This window comes from Pectinophora gossypiella, chromosome 10 (assembly GCF_024362695.1).
Source record: "Pectinophora gossypiella chromosome 10, ilPecGoss1.1, whole genome shotgun sequence".
NCBI lineage: Eukaryota > Metazoa > Arthropoda > Insecta > Lepidoptera > Gelechiidae > Pectinophora > Pectinophora gossypiella.
Genome location: NC_065413.1, coordinates 12715915 through 12738814, shown reverse-complemented (window position 1 = coordinate 12738814; position 22900 = coordinate 12715915). Strand labels below are relative to the sequence as shown.

Genomic DNA, 22900 nt, shown 5'->3' with positions numbered 1-22900 from the left:
TACATAAGTACAATATGCTATACTAGTATTATTCATATTTACTACTATTATTAATACTTTGTGTACAAGTTGAAATGGACAAGTACAATACAATCATATAATTTAATTTTCAATACCTAAATTTCTAATAAATACCCTATTTAACTACTTGTCCACTACATTATGACGATTCTTAATAAATAAACTAGTTTACTTACTATAACTGAATCTATTTATATCTTATATCACAATTTGAGATAGTTGTGTAAGTTATATTATGTTTCTTTAATAGCAATACATAATTAAACATTCTCAAAAACATTATTATACAATAAGCTTGAACTACATTGGTCTCCATAAATTAATATTACACCGAAAAATTATATTATCCCGTTTACCTAACCTGAAGATTCAACGGGTCCAGCTTTTTACAAAAACGACTGCAAAACTGACCTTTTAATCCAAAAAGAATACCAGCTCACTTCCAGGTTAGGTCACGTACTTTTTGTTAACCCCAGGTCGCGACCCAAATCGCGAGGAGTATTAGGTTGGGTCGCAAGAATTCTCTAAATTACGTTTGTAAGCGCCGGAGTCACTGACATCCCCGGCCAAGTAGTCAATGCCATTGGTGAGAAACCTACAATAATAATAATAATACGAGTAGACCCTTGGCAGATCAAAAACAAAGCTGACATCTTGACTCAGAACGCATCGTACTATGCAGCCGGTAGGATACGGGCCGGGGAGGTGTAAAAAATTGTTTTTTTTTTTTTTAATATTTCGTAATGACAATAATTTCAGCAACCACCACCACCACCATACTTAAGCGCCACGTTCGCCATTCTTGTCTATCCCATTCCCAAAGCCCAATTCTTCGAGTAAAGAATTTCATCAAAACACTGGCAAAATGTAGTGCCAGGGATAAAAAAAAATATTTAAAATTTAAGTTAGGTAATAAAACATTAGAGTCGCAAGCTTCTACTTCTAATTTAAGTCGCCAGCCAAAAAGGTTATGAAGCGCTGCTTTACAAAAGACAGAATGTAAAGATAAATTTTGTTAAGATAAAATTGTTAATAGTTCCATAGGTGCTAGTAGATCCGGTTGATTGAGTGATTGTTGAGGATAGGCAGTGACACGTATTGGCTGTGTGTTTATTAGTGGTTGTGGTTTGGACGCATTTTGATGATGATGTTATCGATGGTGGTAACGAAAGAATGGCAGCCTGCGGTCTTCTTGATGCACCTCCAGCGAACCTTCACGCCTTCGTTCTGGTGCACCGTGAACCTATGACCGCCCACCTCCAGACACCTCCTTCCATTGCTCGTATAGCCGAAGTATGCTGAAAACATGATTTAAATTGAAAACACTGTTTTGAGAATCACAGAACACACATAACTTATGCATGAAGTTTGTTTTGTAATGTTAGATTAGAAGCATAAAAAGCTGATAAAGACACGTTACGGATCTGGTTAGATTAGTTTTGACTTACTTATACAAATGAAAACAAACTACAAAATCATAGACCATTTTATTATCTAAATTGACTAGTAATCTTAAAACTACTGGCAACATGAAACATAATTAAAATTCTAAGTACAAATTCAGACAAGAGAAATATATTTTTTTAAAGTTTGTACAGCCATAGATAATATTATCTATATATTTAGACATATTTTACATTAATGTGTATGTACATGATTGAGTTTAACTAAGCGGTTATTGAAGCTGATGGCCGTCGCTGGACATTTGGCCTTTTTGGTGCAAACCCACTTGGTATAAGGTCCCTTGATGTCGTTCCGCACGTTGTACCTATAAGGTCCAAGCAACAGCAAAGGATTTCCATACATAGTAGTCGTGAAATAAGGTTCAATGCCAGGTTGACCCAGATAACAGTTTGCACCAACTGAAAATTAAAAACAAATAGTGATGAAGAAGTAAAGAGTATGGAGTGTTCATAAAATGCATACCTACTAGAATACATACAGGTAAGTATTAACTTATTAAGGGCTTTAATTAAAAAGGTCTTGATTCACTAATAGGGCAGTTGCCAAGAATCAAAAATTCTACGTTTTTCATTATAGTTCCAACATAGACACAAATTGATAGTCGAATGTGACAAACATGATCAAAGTGAATTTAAAGATTAAATGTATTAGTTCAGGCTATTTGAAATCAGGGAACTAGAAAGAAATGGCAACAGGAACGCTACATACAAATACCGTTTTGCTAGAAGGGGACGGAGTATTCCCCCACCAGTGACTTTAACTAAAAATATTTCCGTCATTAGATGAGATATTGAAAAACGGCACAATGGTAACCGTAGGTACCCTATTGCTGGTAAATATACTATTATAGCCTAGCCTATCAGATACTTTATCAGCAAGTGGTAGCAGCCCTTATTCAACTATTCCAAAGAAAAATAAAAAAAATATGCTTTCCGCATTATTTCATTACCTCATTTGTGTTGAGTTTTTTTTTATATCATGTGTGAAATTTTTACACAGCCTTATCTATTTCCTTATCTAACTCTTAATTACATTTTCGGTTTGTGCTCGAGATATTAATAAGTATGTATAATAGGTGGGGGCAAACATCCCCCCCCCCCCCCCCCCCCCCCGTGGGAGGCCTGTGCCCAGTAGTGGGACAATATAATCCAAATTGAAAAATATTGTTTCAAATAATTGTACTATTCCCCACCGTACGTTCGAGGTACTCTTACAGGGTACCACAAGCCTGTACGCACATATGGTATTATAAAGTTGTTACAATATTTGTTTTTATGTCATATGCAAAGTAAAACCAACACCCAGCCAACTTGACGGGGCGCCCCGTCTTATTACGCCAGCTATGTGTCGAGAGCTTAAATAAGTAAATAGATTTCTTAACTTCACTTGTTGATTTAACTCCGTTGGCATTCACTCCCTGGCCGCAGAGTGGTTGTGGAAACCACAGGTCTTCAGTATAGTTTCTTTAACCGTCGTTATAGCTGCTTTACATCGAAGACGTGGTTTCTTCACACAACACCATCTGGTTTTACCATTCTTTAAATTTTCATTCTCCTTATTAAATCGATAACCTCGGAATGATATTAATAGATTGCCTCTTTTCGACAATATAAAGCGGGCATTTTCAAGATCTAGAAAAAAGAAATGCAGTTAATCGTAGGAACCCAAGATAATTCGTATGTCTATGTATACTAGATTTGGCCCATTTTTCCTACCATGGTAGGCAGAGCAACAAGTAGTCCTTTACCCGTGGCTTTGGGCCACCCACAGCGGCCTTGTATAGTGTATAATGTATACGTAATGTTTTGAGGCAAATTTGTCCAGTAGTAGTATCGGTACCACAAATTTGCCTGGGCGTGTTTCTTGAATAACAATGTTTCAAGGTTATATTTACCAACTGACTCACGAATCATTTCACTCGGGATCATTATTTTCATTGACAAAGGAACACAAGAAGACAAAAACGTGAGGAGGCGTGTGGAGCAGATAATTGAACGCTATTGTGATGCAAAAAGGTTATTATAAATAATACTCAAGCAGATTTGTCTATCGATTTTTTATAGCAAATGTGTAAGAATATTTTTGTCACGCTGGTGGTGACGTCAAAAGATCAGATGGGTATACTTCTTATACAAATATGTTTCAACGGTTTTAGTAATACATCGTAACGAAAACTTTGAGTGAAAATAATTAAAAATAACAAAAAAAAACATGCATTTTCTGACAGCAAATTCCACTTGATATCAGCTCGTCGTATGGCTACTTGTATATACTTGTGTGGGGTGTAAGTGACTTCGTAACGAATACTGAGAGGGATGATTCAGCTCATTATTCTGAGTTAATATCAAGTTGAATTTTCTATAATTGAAAATAATTAAAAAAAAAACATGATCTTCACGACGGAAAATTCCACTTGATATGAACTCAGAATCATGGTCTGAATCATCCCCCTCAGTATTCGTTATGACGTCAATAACATCCTGTATGTAATGGAAAAAAAACACCCTTCACAGTTCATTCATAATTTACACTTGTTTATTGATTACAATGATGACACAATTAGCATTTTTATTAAATAAGAAGTAAGTATAATACATACTATAACTATACAGACATTCTTTTCTCTTTATTGTACACAAACAAATAAACGTTTTACGTTCCATTGCACATTTTACTTCATAATTTTCCAACTAGAGGTTGTTACGTGAAATTAACGGTCAATAAATAAAATAAAATCTGATGTATATAATATTTAATGACTCTAACATGGAACATTAAATATTTTTTAAATATTTAATTTACTAACATACTAGGTTAGAGCGGAAAAATACAAATTTATACGATGAGGGGAGACCTGTACCGAATTTACGATCACGAACATTAATATGTATAGGTACCTAATATACTAACTTACACACTAACTTTTTGCTACCATGTCACATTAACTTTCTTGACTAATTGAACAGTAAGTCTCACTAAATGTCATTTACCTTAGTGCGACAGGGTTCTAATTTCTAATGAGTAGGTTCTCATGACTGTACCGACTGGCCGAACGTATACTGTTTATTTATATATTTATATGATTAATTGTATTTATATTCATTATCTAGAAATTTCTGCCTTTCCTTGTGTCGTCTCGTCCGTTCTCTCCATTGTTGTCTGATAGCGTTCTGCTCACTCGGTGAGTAATCGGATATTCTCTTCCTAAGTTTTAAATGTTTCATTTTCTGATACCTCTCCCGATCTTTCCGTCTTCTTTCTTCTAATGACTGTAAAGCGTCTTTCTCTTTCTGTCTCGTTACGAAAATTTCCTTACTTTCGTCAACATCTAATATAACTTGAAGGCTGGCAGCTAAAAAAGCTGAAAACAATGATAACCACTGTTTAGTACCTTAACCGATACTGGTAAAATTAAAGTAGGTAGCTGTAACTAGATCGTTAATGAACCCTAGCCATAGAGGCAGCCAATCAGCTCGCGACACCAAACACTTCAGGACCCCGATACCGACCCCGCCGGCGTGGTCGACGATTTCCCTCATTCAGCGCTTATCGCTATCGACCCATTAGGGTCGATTAATTCTTTCAAATATTTTTCCTCTCAGACGACGCCCTGAGCCGAGGTTCGCGCCCAACTGGGCACCCTCAGGCCTGTTGTCTTAAACGTTGTACCGGGTGAGAGCCTTCAGCGCTCCCCATTTGTCCGGCCAAGTAGTTAATGCCATCTGCGGCAAATCTACAATAAGTCACGTCAAAAAAAAAAAAAAAAAAAAAAAAAAAAAAAAAAAAAAAAAAAAAAAAAAAAGATCGTTAATGACATTCAATTTAATTATAACAAAAACAACTTTGCCATTAAATTAATCTTTATATTTATTGATTCCGATTTGTCGGTTTAATATTGAGTATACATTCTTATGTCAAATATTTGTCTTTTATTAAAGGAAAAGTATCATATACATCATTTAATATCAAATACTAATACACTAGTCCATGTTTGCACTAAACCATCATTTTGAAGGTTTTATTACTCTTACTTACCTTTACATTGATACATAAACATTTGGCAAATCTTATTATTTTAGAATAATACTAATTATTTCGATGGATCCTAAAAGTATCGGAGAGATTTTATAGGTAGTTACAACTATATTAAAACTTAAAAAATCCTAAATATGTGTATACATACAGTATACTCTACGTATTATTTAATTATTTAGATCATATTGATTTAAAACTTAATGAAACTCAACAAAGCAGGATTACAAATTACATTAGTTCCAATTTTGAACAAGGACATCTTGCTGAACAATTAAACATACATAATATTTACAAAATTGTTTCTTCACATGATTTAAATCTCAAGAAAAGAACCTGATAATCTATCAACGATTCGAAAAATGACCAGAAAGTTTTTAAGAAGAAGAAAATAATTCATTAATTCTATCGAGGATTTCACATTAAACAAACGGATCTTTTTACTATAATCCAGAAGGATGAAAATTTTACACTATCGAGGGTCTTTACTTTCCATTTTAATTCTTATTTTCCTAGAATCTTTATAGAAACTATTTTCATGTGGATAATAGAACACTGAACTATGCATTTGACAGAAATGCTTGGAAATAAAAGGGGGAGGATTTCACTCAGCAGGAAGATAAAGACCAAGCAACAAATATTAAAAAGCTATTCCCCACTAGCCTTCTTAGTAGTTTCGGAATATATTACACATGATTATGTACATTGTTAACTTTGACGATAACGCCATCAAACGTCACAAGGGTGACCCGACAACCTCTAGGTGCCCGGTTGCACACCCAATAAGTCTTGTCTCCAACGATTCTCTTGCAGTTGAACCTATAAGAGTTTATTTGTAGCAGTGGCTTCCCTTTCTTGGTCTGTAGAAGCATTGGCGTCGGTAATGAGTAATCTGTAACAGAAATATAATTATTATAATTATGCGCACTCCTAAGGAATGTAATTCTCTGCCGTCTTCTGTACTTCCGAATGTGTATAACCCGGGTGTCAAAGCCAGAGTGAATAGGCACCTTCTGGGCGAGTTCCATCTTAGGCCTCGTCAATGCCTTCGGGCAAGTCTGGGGCCAAGAGCTAACCCATCAAAGGTAAAAAAAAATAACAAAAACAATTGATATTATCTTATAATATATTCTCCTACAACGTGGATCGCGTAGTTCATAATTTGACTTGCAATGTCGTTGGAAATACTGTAAAATTGCTAACTGAAGAAATCCGACAAAAATTAAGACTTCTAAAAGTTTGTTTTTTCTATCACCGAGGTTTCTTGTCGGTTTGAATCTATGCAAAATCTCGTCTGGTGGTAAATGAAGACATATTACAAGCAGGGTATTTATTAGCCTTTATATATAAGGATTAATAAGAAGAAGTAGATCTATACATTATTTTTATTATCTAGATATAAATTAAATTTAGAGACATATAAAAAATTAACTAACACTGTACGTACCTACACAATAATACATAGACACCTCAAGGCTTAAAAACAAAGGTCCAAAATTGGCCTCATATCGCTTTTCTAGTAAGTTGAGTTTTAAGTCTTACATTTTATTTTAAGAATAATCTAGGAACGGCTTAAAACTGAATAAAATTAAGAAATTAAATTATAGATCAAAGATGTCATTGGAAAACATATTTCATAAATACATTACTGATTATCAAGGGTCTCCGAGTCCATCGCAAGATGACCTGGGGCCCCACGCTTCACCTGAAATTTCTGGCGGGTTAAAAAGGCCACATAGAAGCAACTTATCTAAGAAAGCAATATTACAATTTGACATTTGCGCATATAAAAGTAATGTCAAATAGCAATATTGCTTTTTTAGATGAATTGCATTGATGTGGCCTTTTTAACCCCCCTGTTAAACCAACATGGTAGGTGGTGAGCCGTATCGCCGTCTGTAATGGTCGAGTCAACTGTGTTAGTGATAATTGTACATAAGATAAAAATAACGTGTTAGTGAACATCCGATACCGGGGATAGAACCGGCGCTCCCCGTTTGAGAAGTAATCTGGTGAGTCACAGGACCACAGTGACTTTTGAATTAAAAAAAATAGATTTAATTTAGACGATTAAAAACTCTGGCATTTGATATTGACTTGACATCTTTGATCCGCTAAGTTTAAATGTTTATGAAGGAATTAATGGTTGTGGCAACCTGTAAATTTTATGATACATTGACCATGGGTCACGACTCGTGCGGGGCAGTGGTTCTTGGAGCTCAGATAGCAAATCCAGTACAGCTTGCCGTTTCTGGACTTATTTTTATGGAATTTATGACCTCGAAACTTCAATAATGGCGTACCGAACTTGGATGCAACGAACTCAGCAACTGGAAGGCGAAGAAATTGTTTAAACAAGTGTTGTATTGTAATATTAGATTCTAATAATTATCAATCAACATTATAAAAATATGATAAAATGTACCCCTTTCAATTAATGAGAGGCCTTCGTCCAGCAGTGGGACGTAAACTTAACTTGATGGTACTTAAAATCTGCAGAGGTTAAGTTCAATTCAGTAAAACACCAAAAAATGATCACACTGTTTTTTTTGTCATAACATTTTACTTATTTTAATTAAGCACATAATAACGGGTTCTTACCGCGTTTAAATGGGGATATGAGACTCCCGATATTTCGACACTGTTGCAAATGCCATAATACCCGTACCCGTTATTATGTGCTTTAATTATGATAATAACCGCGTAAACTTAAAACAATGTATTTTACTTATTTGTTATTATACCAACAAACACGTTACGAATAAATGAAATACGATTAATTTCATCAACATTAGACTAATTTACTTACATAACATATCCTATAAGTTTTTTTCGTAATTCATTGTAAATAATGTCAACCTGGGTCAATAAGGCCACCCAGCTGCAGATGAAACAGAACAAGATAACGCGAAAGTCTGTCTTTAACAAAGAATAAACGTGTTTTCCATATCCGCGCACTATCCAAAACAAAAATGGGTGCCGTAAATTTCTAGAAGAACTAGAAATTACTCACTACGCACACTCCAAAGACGGACTTCGTGCGGTAAACACATCGGATGCTCCGTGGAGAGGCAAACCTTGATGACATGTATTTTAGTCACGGTCTTGCTTGTACATTACCTGTATGCGTCTTAGTAGGGCTTCAATTGAATGCATAGCTAACCATTATTTCTTATAATTATATCCTGTAGTTCTAGAAATTATCCAACGCGAGTCGGATCGGTCGGTATGAAGCGTCATACAAAGGCTAGCTGGCCTTAAACATAATTAGTCTAGCCTATACATTAAGTACCTACAACTATGGCAGATGCAGATGACCTCTTCAGTGTGTATGGTCGTTAGTACATTTCACAATAACACCATCGAAGGTGGTAATGCTGGCTCGGCATTGATTAGTAGAACTCCATCTATTGCAGATCCACAAACTCTTAGCACCCTTACTTCTGGAGTACTTGTTAAACCGATACTGTCCAATCTGAATAACCGGCTTTCCGAAACGTGATGTCGTAAAAATTGGTCCGTCTGCAAGAAAATGTAATTTTAGAGAGCCAGTTGAACAAAACTTTAGTGAAAATGGGTCAAAGGGAATTAAAAATTCGATTAAACAATGAAATTATAAAAATAAAATAAAAATCAAAAATAGGTGTTTTGAAACATTAAGTACTTCATTATAATTTTAGTGTACCTTTCGTCATAAATGCATATCGTCACTGATGTCGTTAACTGACGTATCTGAAATGTTTGCCGAATCTGATTTGCACCTTTTACTATTGCCAATAACACACAAATTATTTTAGCAAACAAAATATTGCAGATACGTCAGTTTGCAAAATCAGTGATATGCAGCTAAAGAAATTGTCAGAAACAAAATTGACAAAGGTAACGGAACGCAAAATCATTATTTAAAAAATAGACGTAGGTGTGCAAGTCAGTATTACATTACAGATATTATTAGTCCATAAACTATAAATAGTGAAAAATAAAAATGACGTCAAAAGATTTACCCATTGAATTTATTTCCCCAATTTGTAAAGAGATTTTTTTACCGAATGTTTTCAAAAGTCGCGGAGTGGAACAGATCAATAATTGGGCGTCATCGATGGTACTCACAAGTGAGCTCATACATTTATACCAATGGGATTGACAAATCGTATCGCTCGTTTCTTTAGCGCTGTGTTTCTTTAGCGGATTTTTGGCAAGGTTGTGTATGTTGTCCATACGTATAACCACATTCTCCACAGTAGTCAATCCAGCTCGACAACCAGTCGGTCTCTTGATGCAAGTCCATCTCTTCTTCGCCCCTTTCCTCCAGGGATAGTTGTTGTAATAACGGTGACCTGCCCAGATCATCACGGGATTTCCGCTCCGGGATAACCCGAATTCTAAAATTCTTTCCTTCTATTAAATTCCTTCTAAAAGGGAAAAAAGAGTTTTTAATTGAAGTAAAATAAAATTGTAATTTACTTAGTTATTTCTTGACAAATAAGAAATACGTGTTATTTTTTCTAATATAATTAATAATTATTTCTAAAATACAGTTTATTTTTTTTGCATATTTTTTATAGTAGATGTATAATACAGAGTACACAGATGCAATTGTAGCATATAGTGTGGCTACTATCGACAAGCTTGACAATAGTGGAACTATTGATACTACTACAATTACAAGATAATCTATTGATAGTGAAACTATAATGAAGCGTCACTATTGGTCTAACTAGTGATTGTGATTATTGTCCACCCATACGACTAAATTATTAATGGTTAAAAGTCCAGCTCGGCACCTGGTACTGACTCTTTTGACGCAAGTCCACCTCTTCTTCATCCCCTTCCTCGTTGGTGTGTTGTCATAATACCGGTGACCTTCCCAGATTACCACTGTGTTCCTCCCGTGCTTGGACATCGTGAATAGCGGTGCTGAGGATAAACAGTTTGAATATTTATTTCTTGACCTTATTTTTAAGTGACTGACATCCCTTAAAATAAATTTACTGTCTACAGATTTACCTGTTTTCTGGAAGATATGCCAAACGAATAAACACATATTTTAAGTACCTTTTTAGTAAAAAAAAAACAAAAAAGGAAGATGTTATGAACAAAGTCAATAAATAACCAAAAAAGAAAATATAATTTCTTGGGTGTTTGTTCGCGAAATAAAAAATGCTGATTGTTATCGAATAATGCGCGTCGATAGTTATATTTACAATAATTAATTTATATACTTTCTACGTATATTTCTTATGGGTAAGCAGGCAACATAGAGATAGTCTTTAAAATATCTAGACATTGAGTAGTTTTAATAAACACTTATTTTTAATATACCACGGTTAGTTAATAAATATTCATTGCACTTATTTAAAATTTACGAATATATATATTTTTTTGTTACAACGAACCGCTGTAACTTTGGCGCGTAGGGCGAAGAGTTGCCGTTGTATTGGTACGCCGTTATTGGTCCAACGTTTGCAATTGTTCTCCTCTTTCATCATCAGTAATTTAAGAGCCATGCTCTTGTCGGTGTAGCATTCTTCATGCTTCTTCTCCTCTTTATGACACATTAATGATTATGAGCCCCTTTAGTTCGGACAATGACGTTATCAATAGTGCTGATGGCAGCACGACAACCCATGGACACCTTGCTGCAGACCCACATCCCTCTAGGCCCCTTCATGTATCTGTTGTGCCGGTTGTACCGGTACCTGCCGATGATAAGCACCGGCTTCCCGAACCGAGATGTCGTATATATCGGCCCTGTGGAAACAAACAGGAGAACTTATTCATTATACTCAAATAGCATCTATGTATATCACATAATTAATATTAATACAGTTGCAGTACATGCACGATAAAAAAGTAGCTGCTTCAAGTATTGACATTACACATGACATGCCTGTTCTTAAATTGCCACATACAACAAATTATGCTTTGATAAATAATATCATGTATACCATAAAAAATAAGTATAAGTGCAATATATGGATATTTAAAACAGATACATTCACTTACACTGAACGAACACTATATTAACTTACAAGTACACAGTTGGACATAGATAACACCAAAACACGAGATATACAGGACCAGTTAAATACCGGTAAGGTTTCAAAAGACTATATTCAGATAATCTTAATATCAGAACTAAAAGATAATAGACTTCAAAATCGCATCTAAACATAATATTATGTATATTTATCTACAACGAAACCAGATTAATTTGTTATTTAAGATGGTTATTTTTTACTCCAAAAATCGGAAAATATTGCCCACCATACATAAATGCACCTGCAAATTGGTAAAGAATATATATGAGTGGCAAAATAACCTCTACATTGGCAATCATGGCGAATAATTTCTGTAGTTTAGAAATTGTAACAATGTCCGTGAGGTGTCCTGGTAAACATATATCTACTGAAAGTTTCTGGAGTTATTTGGAATCAATAGCACATGTATACCTGAAAGTATTATGGGTGGTTGTGCATATTCATCACACTCGTTACATAATCATTCACGGTAGTGAGTCCAGATCGACAGCCCCTGCTGGAGCTCTTGGTGCAAACCCATTTCCTTTTCACTCTCGGTTTGTTTGGATGACGGTCGTAATACCGGTAACCATTCCATATCAAAACTGGGTTCCCTTGCCGGGAAGAGACAAATATCGGTACTGTGGGAAACAATACATATGTATTTATTAATAATTTCGCCGATTAAGGTTACTAGACGAGTTATTAAGTACAATATACAAATTGTACTAAAATCAAGATAATAAGCGCATGGAATAGCCACCTTCTTTGCTTAGAGCGAATGTCTAGATAACCTGAAGAAAGATTAAATACTGTGGAGGAAATGAAAGACATACCTACCATAAAAGTGAAACAAAAACAAAATGGAAATTTATTTTATCACAAAGATTTTATTAAATAAATACGTATAGACAATTATATTTTACAAACTCAAATCAATAAACGTAGGCACTTAAATAAGCCCAACGGAACAACCTTGCTCTTTAGTGATTGTGAACTCCTCTAAACACGATTTGATTGTCTACAGTCAACACAGTAGCTCGACAAAAATTTTTTTTTATGCATGTCCACAGCGTACGAGGTCCCTTCATGTATCTGTTGTTTTTATTGTACCGGTATTTTCCATGAATAAGTACCGGGTTCCCGAATCGAGACGTCGTCAATATTACATCTGGAAACAAGAAAAAGATACGCATGCAAGTTATCCAGATTTTTGGTGCTTCTTTGTTAATGTTTAAAGTGTACCAAGATATTTCATTTTAAGTGTCACCTAACAGCTGCTTCTTAGTGATTGTGAAATCCTTTGAATTTCACGATTTGGTTGTCCACAGTCAACACAGTGGCTCGACAAACGCTATATTTGCTGCATACCCAGAGCGCACGAGGTCCCGTCATGTATCTGTTGTTTTTATTGTACCGGTATTTTCCATAAATAAGTACCGGTTTCCCGAATCTAGACGTCGTCAGTATTACATCTGCAAAACAGAAAAAGGGGATACATGTAATACAAAAGCCTGATATTAACTTTTCTTAGCGCGTATAATACGATAATCATTTGATTCCTTCAAGCCTGATACCTTTTTACTTTAGAAGAAATTCAATTTAGTAGTTAATAACATACAGGGTCATCACTTTACCTTATTTTATCTTACCCATGAACGTTACTAGCTTAATAAAATAGTCCAAGACAGCTAAAATATTTATTTAGTCAAATACATTTCTCTAAAACTTACAACGTATACACTTAAAAGCAATAAACATAGCTACTATCATAGATAAAAATTTGAAAATAATGATTAAACAGAAATAAATGTAGGTAGGTACTTAAATACTATCATACAAATCCTTCAGAAGTATACCGATAAATCAATATAAAATAAGTTATGTAAATATTTTGACGATACGAAATCAACAACAATAAAGCTGACCTTAGATAAAACAATATAAAAGTAATATTTACCAGTATAAGTAAGAATTGTGATGACTCTTTCATAAAATCTTGCAGAGGAAGACTTAGAAACTAAAATCTACGGCACTCTTCTGTGTCGTTTAATAATGAGGATAAAAACGGTCAAAATTTAACAACACTCAAGAGTAGCGACACCTGATGGGAGAAATAGGCAGTTTTAGCTTCATTGATTCTACAATGTAATATTAATGATCATGTCGATAAAAAAACATATGACTACAATCTCACCTGATAAATAAGTGACGATAACAATGAACTAAAGAAGAAAAACATAATGAGGCGATTAATATAAAAATTTGACTATCATTATTGACGTTTAATAAGAAGGCTGTAATTGAACATTCGGTCTGTCGGTGGTGGAAGACGAGTTCTAGGCCCGGTCTGATGATTATGGGGGCCGTTGACCTTAATGATGACATTTTCAATGGTGGTGACGAAGGCGCGGCAACCAGCGGAACTCTTACTGCAGAACCAGTAAGCTTTGGAACCTTTGCTCCTGTTGTTTTGGTTGAAGCGATATTGTCCAAGGATAATCACTGGCTTTCCGAAGCGGGATGTAGTGAAAATTGGCTCTGAAACGTAAAATTATAGAAACGTAAATCTTTTGCTACAAATGACAAATGTATATAGATTTTTGATAGATTAAATAATGATTTGATTACTTACCTTCATCGGTACTGCTTACAACTGACCGCATTGCATTAGAATCTGGAAACAAAACCATGTTTTATATCTAAGCATGATATAAACACGCTGGTAGTAAGTGGAATTCCGTGGCCTCTGCCTACCCCAACGGAAAGTAGGTTGTTAAAAACCAAAATAATCGTAATTATATCACTAATTTTGCTAAATCATTTACAGATGAATAAAGACAACGAAAGTGAATGCAATTTATTTTTATTTCTAAATAATGCAGAAGCTCTGAAAATAGTACCTACCTGTTCTTCTTCTATCGTGTGGGTTATGAGGCTAATGACGAACCTCCTCAACCCATATAATTTGAATAGTATCCTAGACTTTAACACCAATACACTATTAACACTACATTTCTAGTTATTCAACAAGTATATAATATTAAGTTAGGTAATTTTGAAAAACATGCAATATCGTTATGATCAAGCCCAAATATTAAAGTCCTTTGCTTAAAAATAATTCAACCAATGATGCCGTGAATAATGAATCAGTGGTTGTGCTTCATCTTCTCGCGCACGATGACGTCATCAACGGTGGTGAAGCTGGCGCGGCAGCCGGCACTCACGCGCACACACACCCACAGTGCGCGCGACCCCGCGCTGCGGTTGTTGCGCGTGAATCGGTAACGGCCGATTTGTATCGCAGGCATACCCCGGCGCGTCGTCGTAAACGTTGCCGTATGTTCGCTCTCTGCTGTCACTGTAATTAATATATAGGGTGTTAGTGAGGACAGAAAATTACACTTGATATTAACTCAGAATCATGGTCTGAATCCCCCTAAGTATTCGTTACGATGTCACTTACAGCCCGTACAACTACATACAGGTAGCCATACAACTACGTATGGGTGATAGTGACACCGTAACGAATACTGAGGGGGATGGTTCAGACCATGATTCTGAGTTGATATCAAGTGGAATTTCCTGTCGGCGAATTTATGCTTTTTTTGTGTTTTAAATTATTTTCAATTCCAAACTTTTGCGACGGAAAATTACACTTCATATCAACTGAGAATCATAGGCTGAATCATCCCTCAACGTTTTCGTTACGATGTCACTAACACCCTGGACACAGAAACTGTTATTAAGAAAGTTTTACTAAATTAAAACTTTTAGTGTCATGCGGAATTGTTCACGCACGCGCACGAGGTTTCGCCCTGATAGCGTAAAATTTCACGCCGCGGGTCACACGCAAATTGTAGCTTTAGTTTTCTACGCGTAACGTTTATGCCATGTTAGTCGACGGTGCTGAGTCACCTTAAAATATTATTAAAAATAGTAAAACTAAACATCACGCTGTTACATATTTATTGTAAACAAAAACGATAAATAATCAATATGATCCTGTACAGTGTTTTATTATGCAAGCTTTAAAAAAATAATTTATTTAAAGAATATTTCACATAATAACTAAACTCCTATTTTCCAATGCTCTATTTTAAAGCCTATTTCATGTAACTAAAATGTATACATATCATACGTATTTAAGTCTACATTATAAACATAGATTCTATAAAGTAGGTAATTGCAAACAAAAAACACTGAAACAGTCCATAAATAATAAAATTATTACTCTTAGTAACACTTAATATCATTAAACAAGGTTAATGGCCTCTCTCTCTCTCTGTTTAAACATAATGGTGCTAATTCCAGTACACACCATTTAATTTTATTATGTTATATACCTGTCATTTTCTTACCCGCCGAAAATGAAAGAGACGGGTAATCGACAGGCATAAAATTTATAGAACACACGTCAATTTTAGGCACAAATCTCCACTATTTTCCATTGGCCGATAAACCGACAGAATTAACTTGGCAGCACACGTCAAACAGTTCGCATACCAGCCAGATACCTATTTGATACGTCCAGGTTTTTATTAATTCATCCACTCATTCATTTTAAAATTAACAGCTGTCTATCATCGATCCATTTCCTTTTCGGCGGATAAGTAAATGACAGGTATAACTTAAAATAGAATTAGATGGCGTATACTGGAATCGGGGCCAATATATACCCTTAATATAAAATGACTATCTACCGGATAGCTTGTGAATCTGTCTGACAGCTTCAGGAAGTCACAAGCTAACACACACACACACAGGTCCTAAATAAAATATTATTTCAATGATTGTGTTCATTTTTTACGGCAATGATGACATCGTCGAGGGTGGTGATGGATGCACGGCAAATATTGTTGTACTTGGTGGGCCGGCGACAGAACCATACCGTTTTTGGTCCACGGCTCTTGTTGTTCTTGTAGAACCGGTATCCGCCGACTTGTAAAACCGTATGACCTGCTCTCGTCGTCGTGAATACAGGACCTGAAACAAAATCACCGATATAACACACCATACCCACCGGCTCGTCAGCCAGTCGTTAAGCCAAACCGATGAGCTTCTCTGACGAAGGCCTGTGGAGGTGGGAACCCCATTTGCAGAAACGGCCATAAATAAAAAGTTATTCCTGATTTTCATTACTACTTCTTTGAATCTCCAGTCGTGGCGGCAGTGATTTTTTGCTAGTAATAAAATTTCAGCACACATTGGAAGACAATCCAAAATCCTACTTTTCCTTCCAGCCTTATCACCATACCAATATGCCCATTGGTAGTAAGAGTTAGTTTGTAATGGTGACTTCTTTGTGGCGTTAAGAGTTTAGCCTATGTAGCCTATACTTAAACGCGGCGCTGGACGAATGGGTACACTAGCCCAAACAGCTTCACCAACCCTGAACATTACATACGTGATGGATGAACTATGATTTATCCCCCTCCAGTTGATTGAAGGGACGTAGACAGGCTGATTTTATAATGTAACCATACTGAACCTACTATAAACTTAGGAATTAAATATGATGGTCAGTTTGAACATATAACACATTCTAATTTCTTGATCTTGGTTGTTGATGGTGGTTGGTTTTTAAATAAAAATCTGATTATTGAGTGTAATGATGATATTGATTCTTTTTTGTATATCTAGTACTTTTCAGTACAAATAAAAACTTTTATTTAGTAATGCGTGTATAAAACCACACACTTTTTCCAGATTCAATTAATTTAAATACTTCTTTTATTACAGGCAGACACGTTATTAAATTTGATAATAATCAGGAAAGTCCCCAACGTCGAAGGCTTAGATTTGTTATAATCGATTCATCACATACGACAAGTTAAAAAAAAATGTAAATTTTATACACACTTCATTTTTATTACAAATACGTTTATGATGTATACCTGGGGGCAAAAAAGGCCATATTGGAACAATTCATCTAATAAAGCAATATTGCTATTTGATATTCGTTGACTTTGGTAACAATTAGACCTCGACGCCAAACTGGCCCAAAACCGACCAACATAAAGAAGTAGGGTAAGGAGAGCCGACCCTGTATAGGCGGGACAAGGCTTAGGAAGAGAAGAGAGGTTTCTGCAGGAATCGAGGCCATTGTGCACTTATCTTTATATGTGCAATATTGCTTTTTAGATGAATTACTTCGATGTGGTCTTTTTAACCGCCCTAAATAATTTAAAAACTTATTTCCATGGGCAACTGTGATTATGATCATTTTTGATGGCAACGATGACATTATCGACGGTTGTGACGGAAGCACGACATGAGCCCTTTTCAGTGACTCGCCGACAAAACCACGTGACCTTCGAACTTCGGATGTTAGGTTTCTTATAGAACCTGTAACCATTAACTTGTAATACTGGATAACCCGCTTTAGTTGATGTGAATGACGAAATATACGTTAACGGTACACCTGAAAATAATACTAACACGTTTCAAAAATACTAACAATGAATTCGAGTAGAAAATCTTGAAAATTAAGTCCTCAAAGAGTAGGAGCAATGTTAACACAGAATTATCAGAAACATTGTGGAGATAAGTGTAATTTATACCAATTTCTTTTACAAAATCGATAAACAAGAATCAGTACATATGCAATCAAAATGTTACCTAGATAACATGAAATATTGATTAATGATTGTGCTCATTTTTCGATCCGATGATAACATTTTCAAGGGTCGTGACAGACGCGCGACACGAGGTTCCATCTCTGGTGGGCTTGCGACAGAACCAGACCTTCTTAGCGCCGCGACTATTTGGGTTCTTATAGTACCGGTACCCGTCAAGAAGAAGAACGGGATGACCTGCTCTTGTAGTCGTGTACGAGACAACTGGAAGAATAAGGAAAGTCATCTTATTGGCTATTTATTGAAACAGAATACAAGTTACTACTCATCATCTACGTAGCCAGGTCCGGTTTTCCGCCGGGAAGGCAAAACCCAATACAGGTTAGGTCACATACCTCCGAAAATTTCATTTCTCGGGAATGTGGGTTACGATGTTTTCCTCCACCACTGAGCACGTGATAATCATTTAGACACAATACAATACAAAATAGGTTACTACTATTATAAAGAAATACAAACTGCTTAACAAAACTACCACAAAACCAACTACAACACACTACACTACTGATACAGCAAAAGGGGTATTGAAAACCTTAAAATAGTTATAGTTATTGGACAACTAGATACGTGTATATTAGGAGTCTCAAGTATTCTACATTCTGTCGCACTTAAAGACTGAACCGGAGATATGATTATTTGTATTATTGATATTTAATAAAAATATGTGGGGTGGGTTGATGAGGTTGGTCATCCACCTCACAACCCACACGATAGAAGAAGAATAAAAAATGTAATAAATACTTAAAACTTTATTTCTAAGAATAATACTCAGTATAGACTGTTAATTGCCTATACTTATTTCAAATATCATATATTGCAAAGAATGATCAGTGATTATGCTCATTTTTAATGCTAATGATTTTCTCTTCGAAGGTCGTGATTGACACTCGGCAGGTGGCTTTATTACTTGACTGACGTCGGCAGAACCAGATGATCTTGGCTCCACGGGACCTGTGGTTCCTGTAGTACCGGTTACTGCCGATGATCAGTACCGGACGGCCTCTCTTAGTCGTCGTGAAAATAGGTTGTAGAGTACCTTAGAAATAGGACAGTACCTTAGTGTTTTATCGTCGATGCATACATATTTAAATCTACTATCAATCGACACAAAAGGCACGTTAAAGCCGTTGGTCCCGGCTGCATTAGCAGTCGTTAATAACCACCAATCCGCACTGGGCCCGCGTGGTGGTTTAAGGCCCGATCTCCCTATCCATCCATAGAGATCCGAAGGCCCGTGCCCCAGCAGTGGGGAAGTTAATGGGTTGGTGATGATGATGATGATAGCATACATATTTAAATCTACTATCAATCGACACAAAAGGCACGTTAAAGCCGTTGGTCCCGGTTACTACTTACTGATGTAAGTACGTAGTAATCATATGAGTCATGTTAGGGGCCTTTGGCGGCTCAGTAATAACCCTGACACCCGATAAGAAGAAGATCGACACAAAACAACTTTGGATTGAATAAGTGAATGGATTTTATGAAAAGTGAAACAACCACAACAAGCATCAAGAAAACACAATAAAAATCTCATCACAAAAATTTGTATAAGTAGTATAATATTTGACATGAAAAGTATTAAGAAAGTTACTTACAACTATATCTACAACCGTAACTACATCGTTGTTCTTATTATCCAATATAATATACAACGGCGTGTTTTTGGAATAATAATTTTATAATATTTTGTCCTGTGTCATTTTTACCCGACTGCGGTGAAGCAAAAAGAGAGTTATGTGTTTGACCGGTACGTATGTATGCGCGTCTGTTCCCACCAAACTTCTAAACCACGGCTCAGACTTTAGCAAACGAGTTAGTGATTGTGCTGGTTCTTTTTAGCAATAACTATTCCATTAACCACTCTCACGGAGGCGCGGCAACCATATTTGCTCCGATAGCAGAACCACGTGGCTACATCTCCTTTTATCCTCTTGTCTTTGTTGTATCGATGACGACCCAATATCAGGTAAACACTTCCTTTTGACGTTTTGTAAAACTCCGCTCCTGAAAGCAGCATGATTTTCACAGTGAAAAAAACACTTTAATTAAATCCGGTGAATTTTCAATATAATATTTTGAAGCAAGCACAATACCCTAACCAAATGTTTATAAAACAGAGCTTTATGAATCTGAGCGTCATAATTATTTAAAATTTGCAAGCGATAAGACTGAAAGAGTTGTAAACAAGTACAATGAAGGCCAAATTAAATAAAAAAATTAGCTCAAACTTTTATTACTAGTTGACATTTCTGGTGAAATATTATAAATAGCTTTAGATTAATGGTTGTGCTGGTTCTTATAGCCGATGATGTGTTCATTGGCCACTCTCACGGAGGCGCGACAGCCTGTGGTACTTTGCTTACTGCAGAACCAAGTTGCCACTTCTCCTTTAGATCTGTTATTTTTGTAGTAACGATAACAACCTAATAGCAAATGCACAGTTCCTTTTGAAGTTTTCACAAACTCTGCCTCTGAAATCAAGACATGAGTTTAACAATATAAAAACAAATATTTTTTAAATAATATTCAGCCTGGTTTTTTAAGCTTAAAACTGACCTTTTATCCTTACCTAATGGTGATAAAGATCAGTGTGTCAATTTTATTAGCAAATATTTCTTTAATAAAATAAAATATTTATTTTCTTTAAAACTTTACCTTTCAAGATACAAAAAAAAACAGCAATAATATACAACTTTATATTTCCACAATTTTGGTTTAATGTAACAGAGTCGGCTAACATTTTGGGGTTCGGGAAAATACGAAAGAAGTCTTACAGAGGGTTTGATTGTTTAAAAAGTCGATTAGTTGCGGCGTGTCTAGGTATAAGTTTAGATTAGCCTCTGATGACATTTACTAATTGCTGAGAGCCGTGGTGGCACAAATATGGAATTAGTGATTGTGCTGGTGCTATTTTTGTTATAATTTGGTGAAATATTATTAACTGGTACATGTACTGGCACAAATACAGGGACTTAGTGACATCATAACGAAAACATTGAGGGATGATTCAGACCATGATTCTGAGTTGATATCAAGTGATATTTTCCGTCGCAAAAGTATAGAATTGAAAATAACACAAAAAAGACATGACGGAAAATTCAACTTGATATTAACTCAGAATCATGGGCTGAATCATCCCCCTCAGCATTCGTTACAATGTCACTAACACCCGGTATTATGACCAAGAGCCTTAGAAAGTGTATAACATTGGATTAATGATTATGTTGGTTCTTATAGGCGATGATGTTTTGATTGGCCACTCTTACGGAGGCGCGACAGCCTGTGTTGCTGCGATTGCAGAACCACGTGGCTACATTTCCCTTAATCCTCTTATCCCTGTAGTAACGATAACGACCCAATAGCATATGCACAATTCCTGTTGCCGTTGTCACGAATTCCGGCTCTGAAATCAAATCAACGTATCAATTTTACATACATGAGATCACGCCTATTTCCCATTGGGGTACGCACCACGGAATTCCACTTAGTACAATCCTGGCACACTTTCGCCATAGAATAAGGAATAATACTACGTATAGATCGGCAACTCTCCGCTCCCCGCCAGCAGCTGAGCTAGGTTTACCTCACCCCCCCTCGGACATAGTTTAGATTTGAAATGTATGGTGTCACACGTCACACACACAGGCGTGCGTGTACGATAATATCAATGTGTAGTGTCTGTGTAAAACGAGGTTGTTAGTATAAAGTGTCCGGGGTGTGCTTCCGCTTCTCCCACTCTTCTCATCAAAAACTCATCCATACAATAACAAAGCCTTATCAATTTTCAGTTATAAATACTTCTATTTTTAACGGCTGAGCCAATTCGTCCGATATTTATTGTGATCTTCGTAAACACTCGACCGAGTAGGTTTTTTTACGAAAGACAGATCAGCTACTTAGCTACTTTCACATACAAACCAGCATATTTTTTAACTTAAGGACAACTGAGTTGACCTTTGTGTGATGGCACATATTTTTTAATTAAAATTACATGACTGAAACAGCTTTTAAAAGAGTGTGCATATGCATGTGTATAACGACAAGAAAATAAAATAAATTTGTTTTTCAAAACTTTGTTTTTGTAATAAGTAATTAATTATACAAAATACAAATATCAACAGACATAAAACTCTATATCACAAAATACATATAGGTATTTGTACTTTACTCTATATAACCACAACTTGGGTAACTGAATCGGCTACAATTTTACAGCTCGGAAAACTTGAAACAAAATATCATAAAATAATAAACAGCCTATATACGTCCCACTACTGGGCACAGCCACGCCCATCTATCACGCTGTTCCACTGCGGGATGAAACAAAATATACCTACTATTTATATTTTAGGGTTGTGTTCCAGAGTCTTTGTCTAGGCGTGACTAGATTTCTACCGGATGGCACATGTTTGTCACTTAAATGGAAGTTTACTTTTATTGTATTTCAATCTAATATTACACAAATGTTCTTAAAAATTGTCAACAAACTGCTGTGCAGTTAGTTGACGATGTGATTTGTGATCGTGCTGGTTTTTAAAGCTTATAACTTCTCTATCAACCACTCTCACGGAGGCGCGACAGCCTTTGCTGTGCCTGCTGCAGAACCAGGTAGCCAAATCTCCTTTACACTTGTTATTTTTGTAGTAACGATAGCCAGCCCACAGCATATGCGAAGTTCCTTTTGCAGTTGTCACAAATTCCGGCTCTGAAATCAGCATAAAA

At 35.8% G+C, this 22900-nt stretch overlaps 1 protein-coding gene across 33 annotated transcripts in view; it reads right to left on the bottom strand.

Annotated features, from left to right (window-relative positions):
• The window catches only part of LOC126370072 (protein tramtrack, beta isoform-like), a 282534-nt gene that overhangs the window by 125720 nt on the left and 133914 nt on the right, over nucleotides 1-22900 (bottom strand). Inside the window, exons 5-6 of one of the 33 annotated variants that reach the window (XM_050014730.1) lie at nucleotides 14173-14214; nucleotides 13798-14078 (exon numbers count right to left, since the gene is read on the bottom strand). The exons of 30 other annotated variants lie outside the window; for them this stretch is intronic. In XM_050014730.1, the coding sequence (XP_049870687.1) occupies nucleotides 13813-14078; nucleotides 14173-14214 (308 nt within the window). In that variant the 3' untranslated portion in view covers nucleotides 13798-13812. Of the gene's footprint in view, nucleotides 1-3998; nucleotides 4847-13797; nucleotides 14079-14172; nucleotides 14215-22632; nucleotides 22884-22900 lie in introns of those variants that run through there. 2 more of the 33 variants (XM_050014734.1, XM_050014758.1) reach the window with 2 other exon arrangements.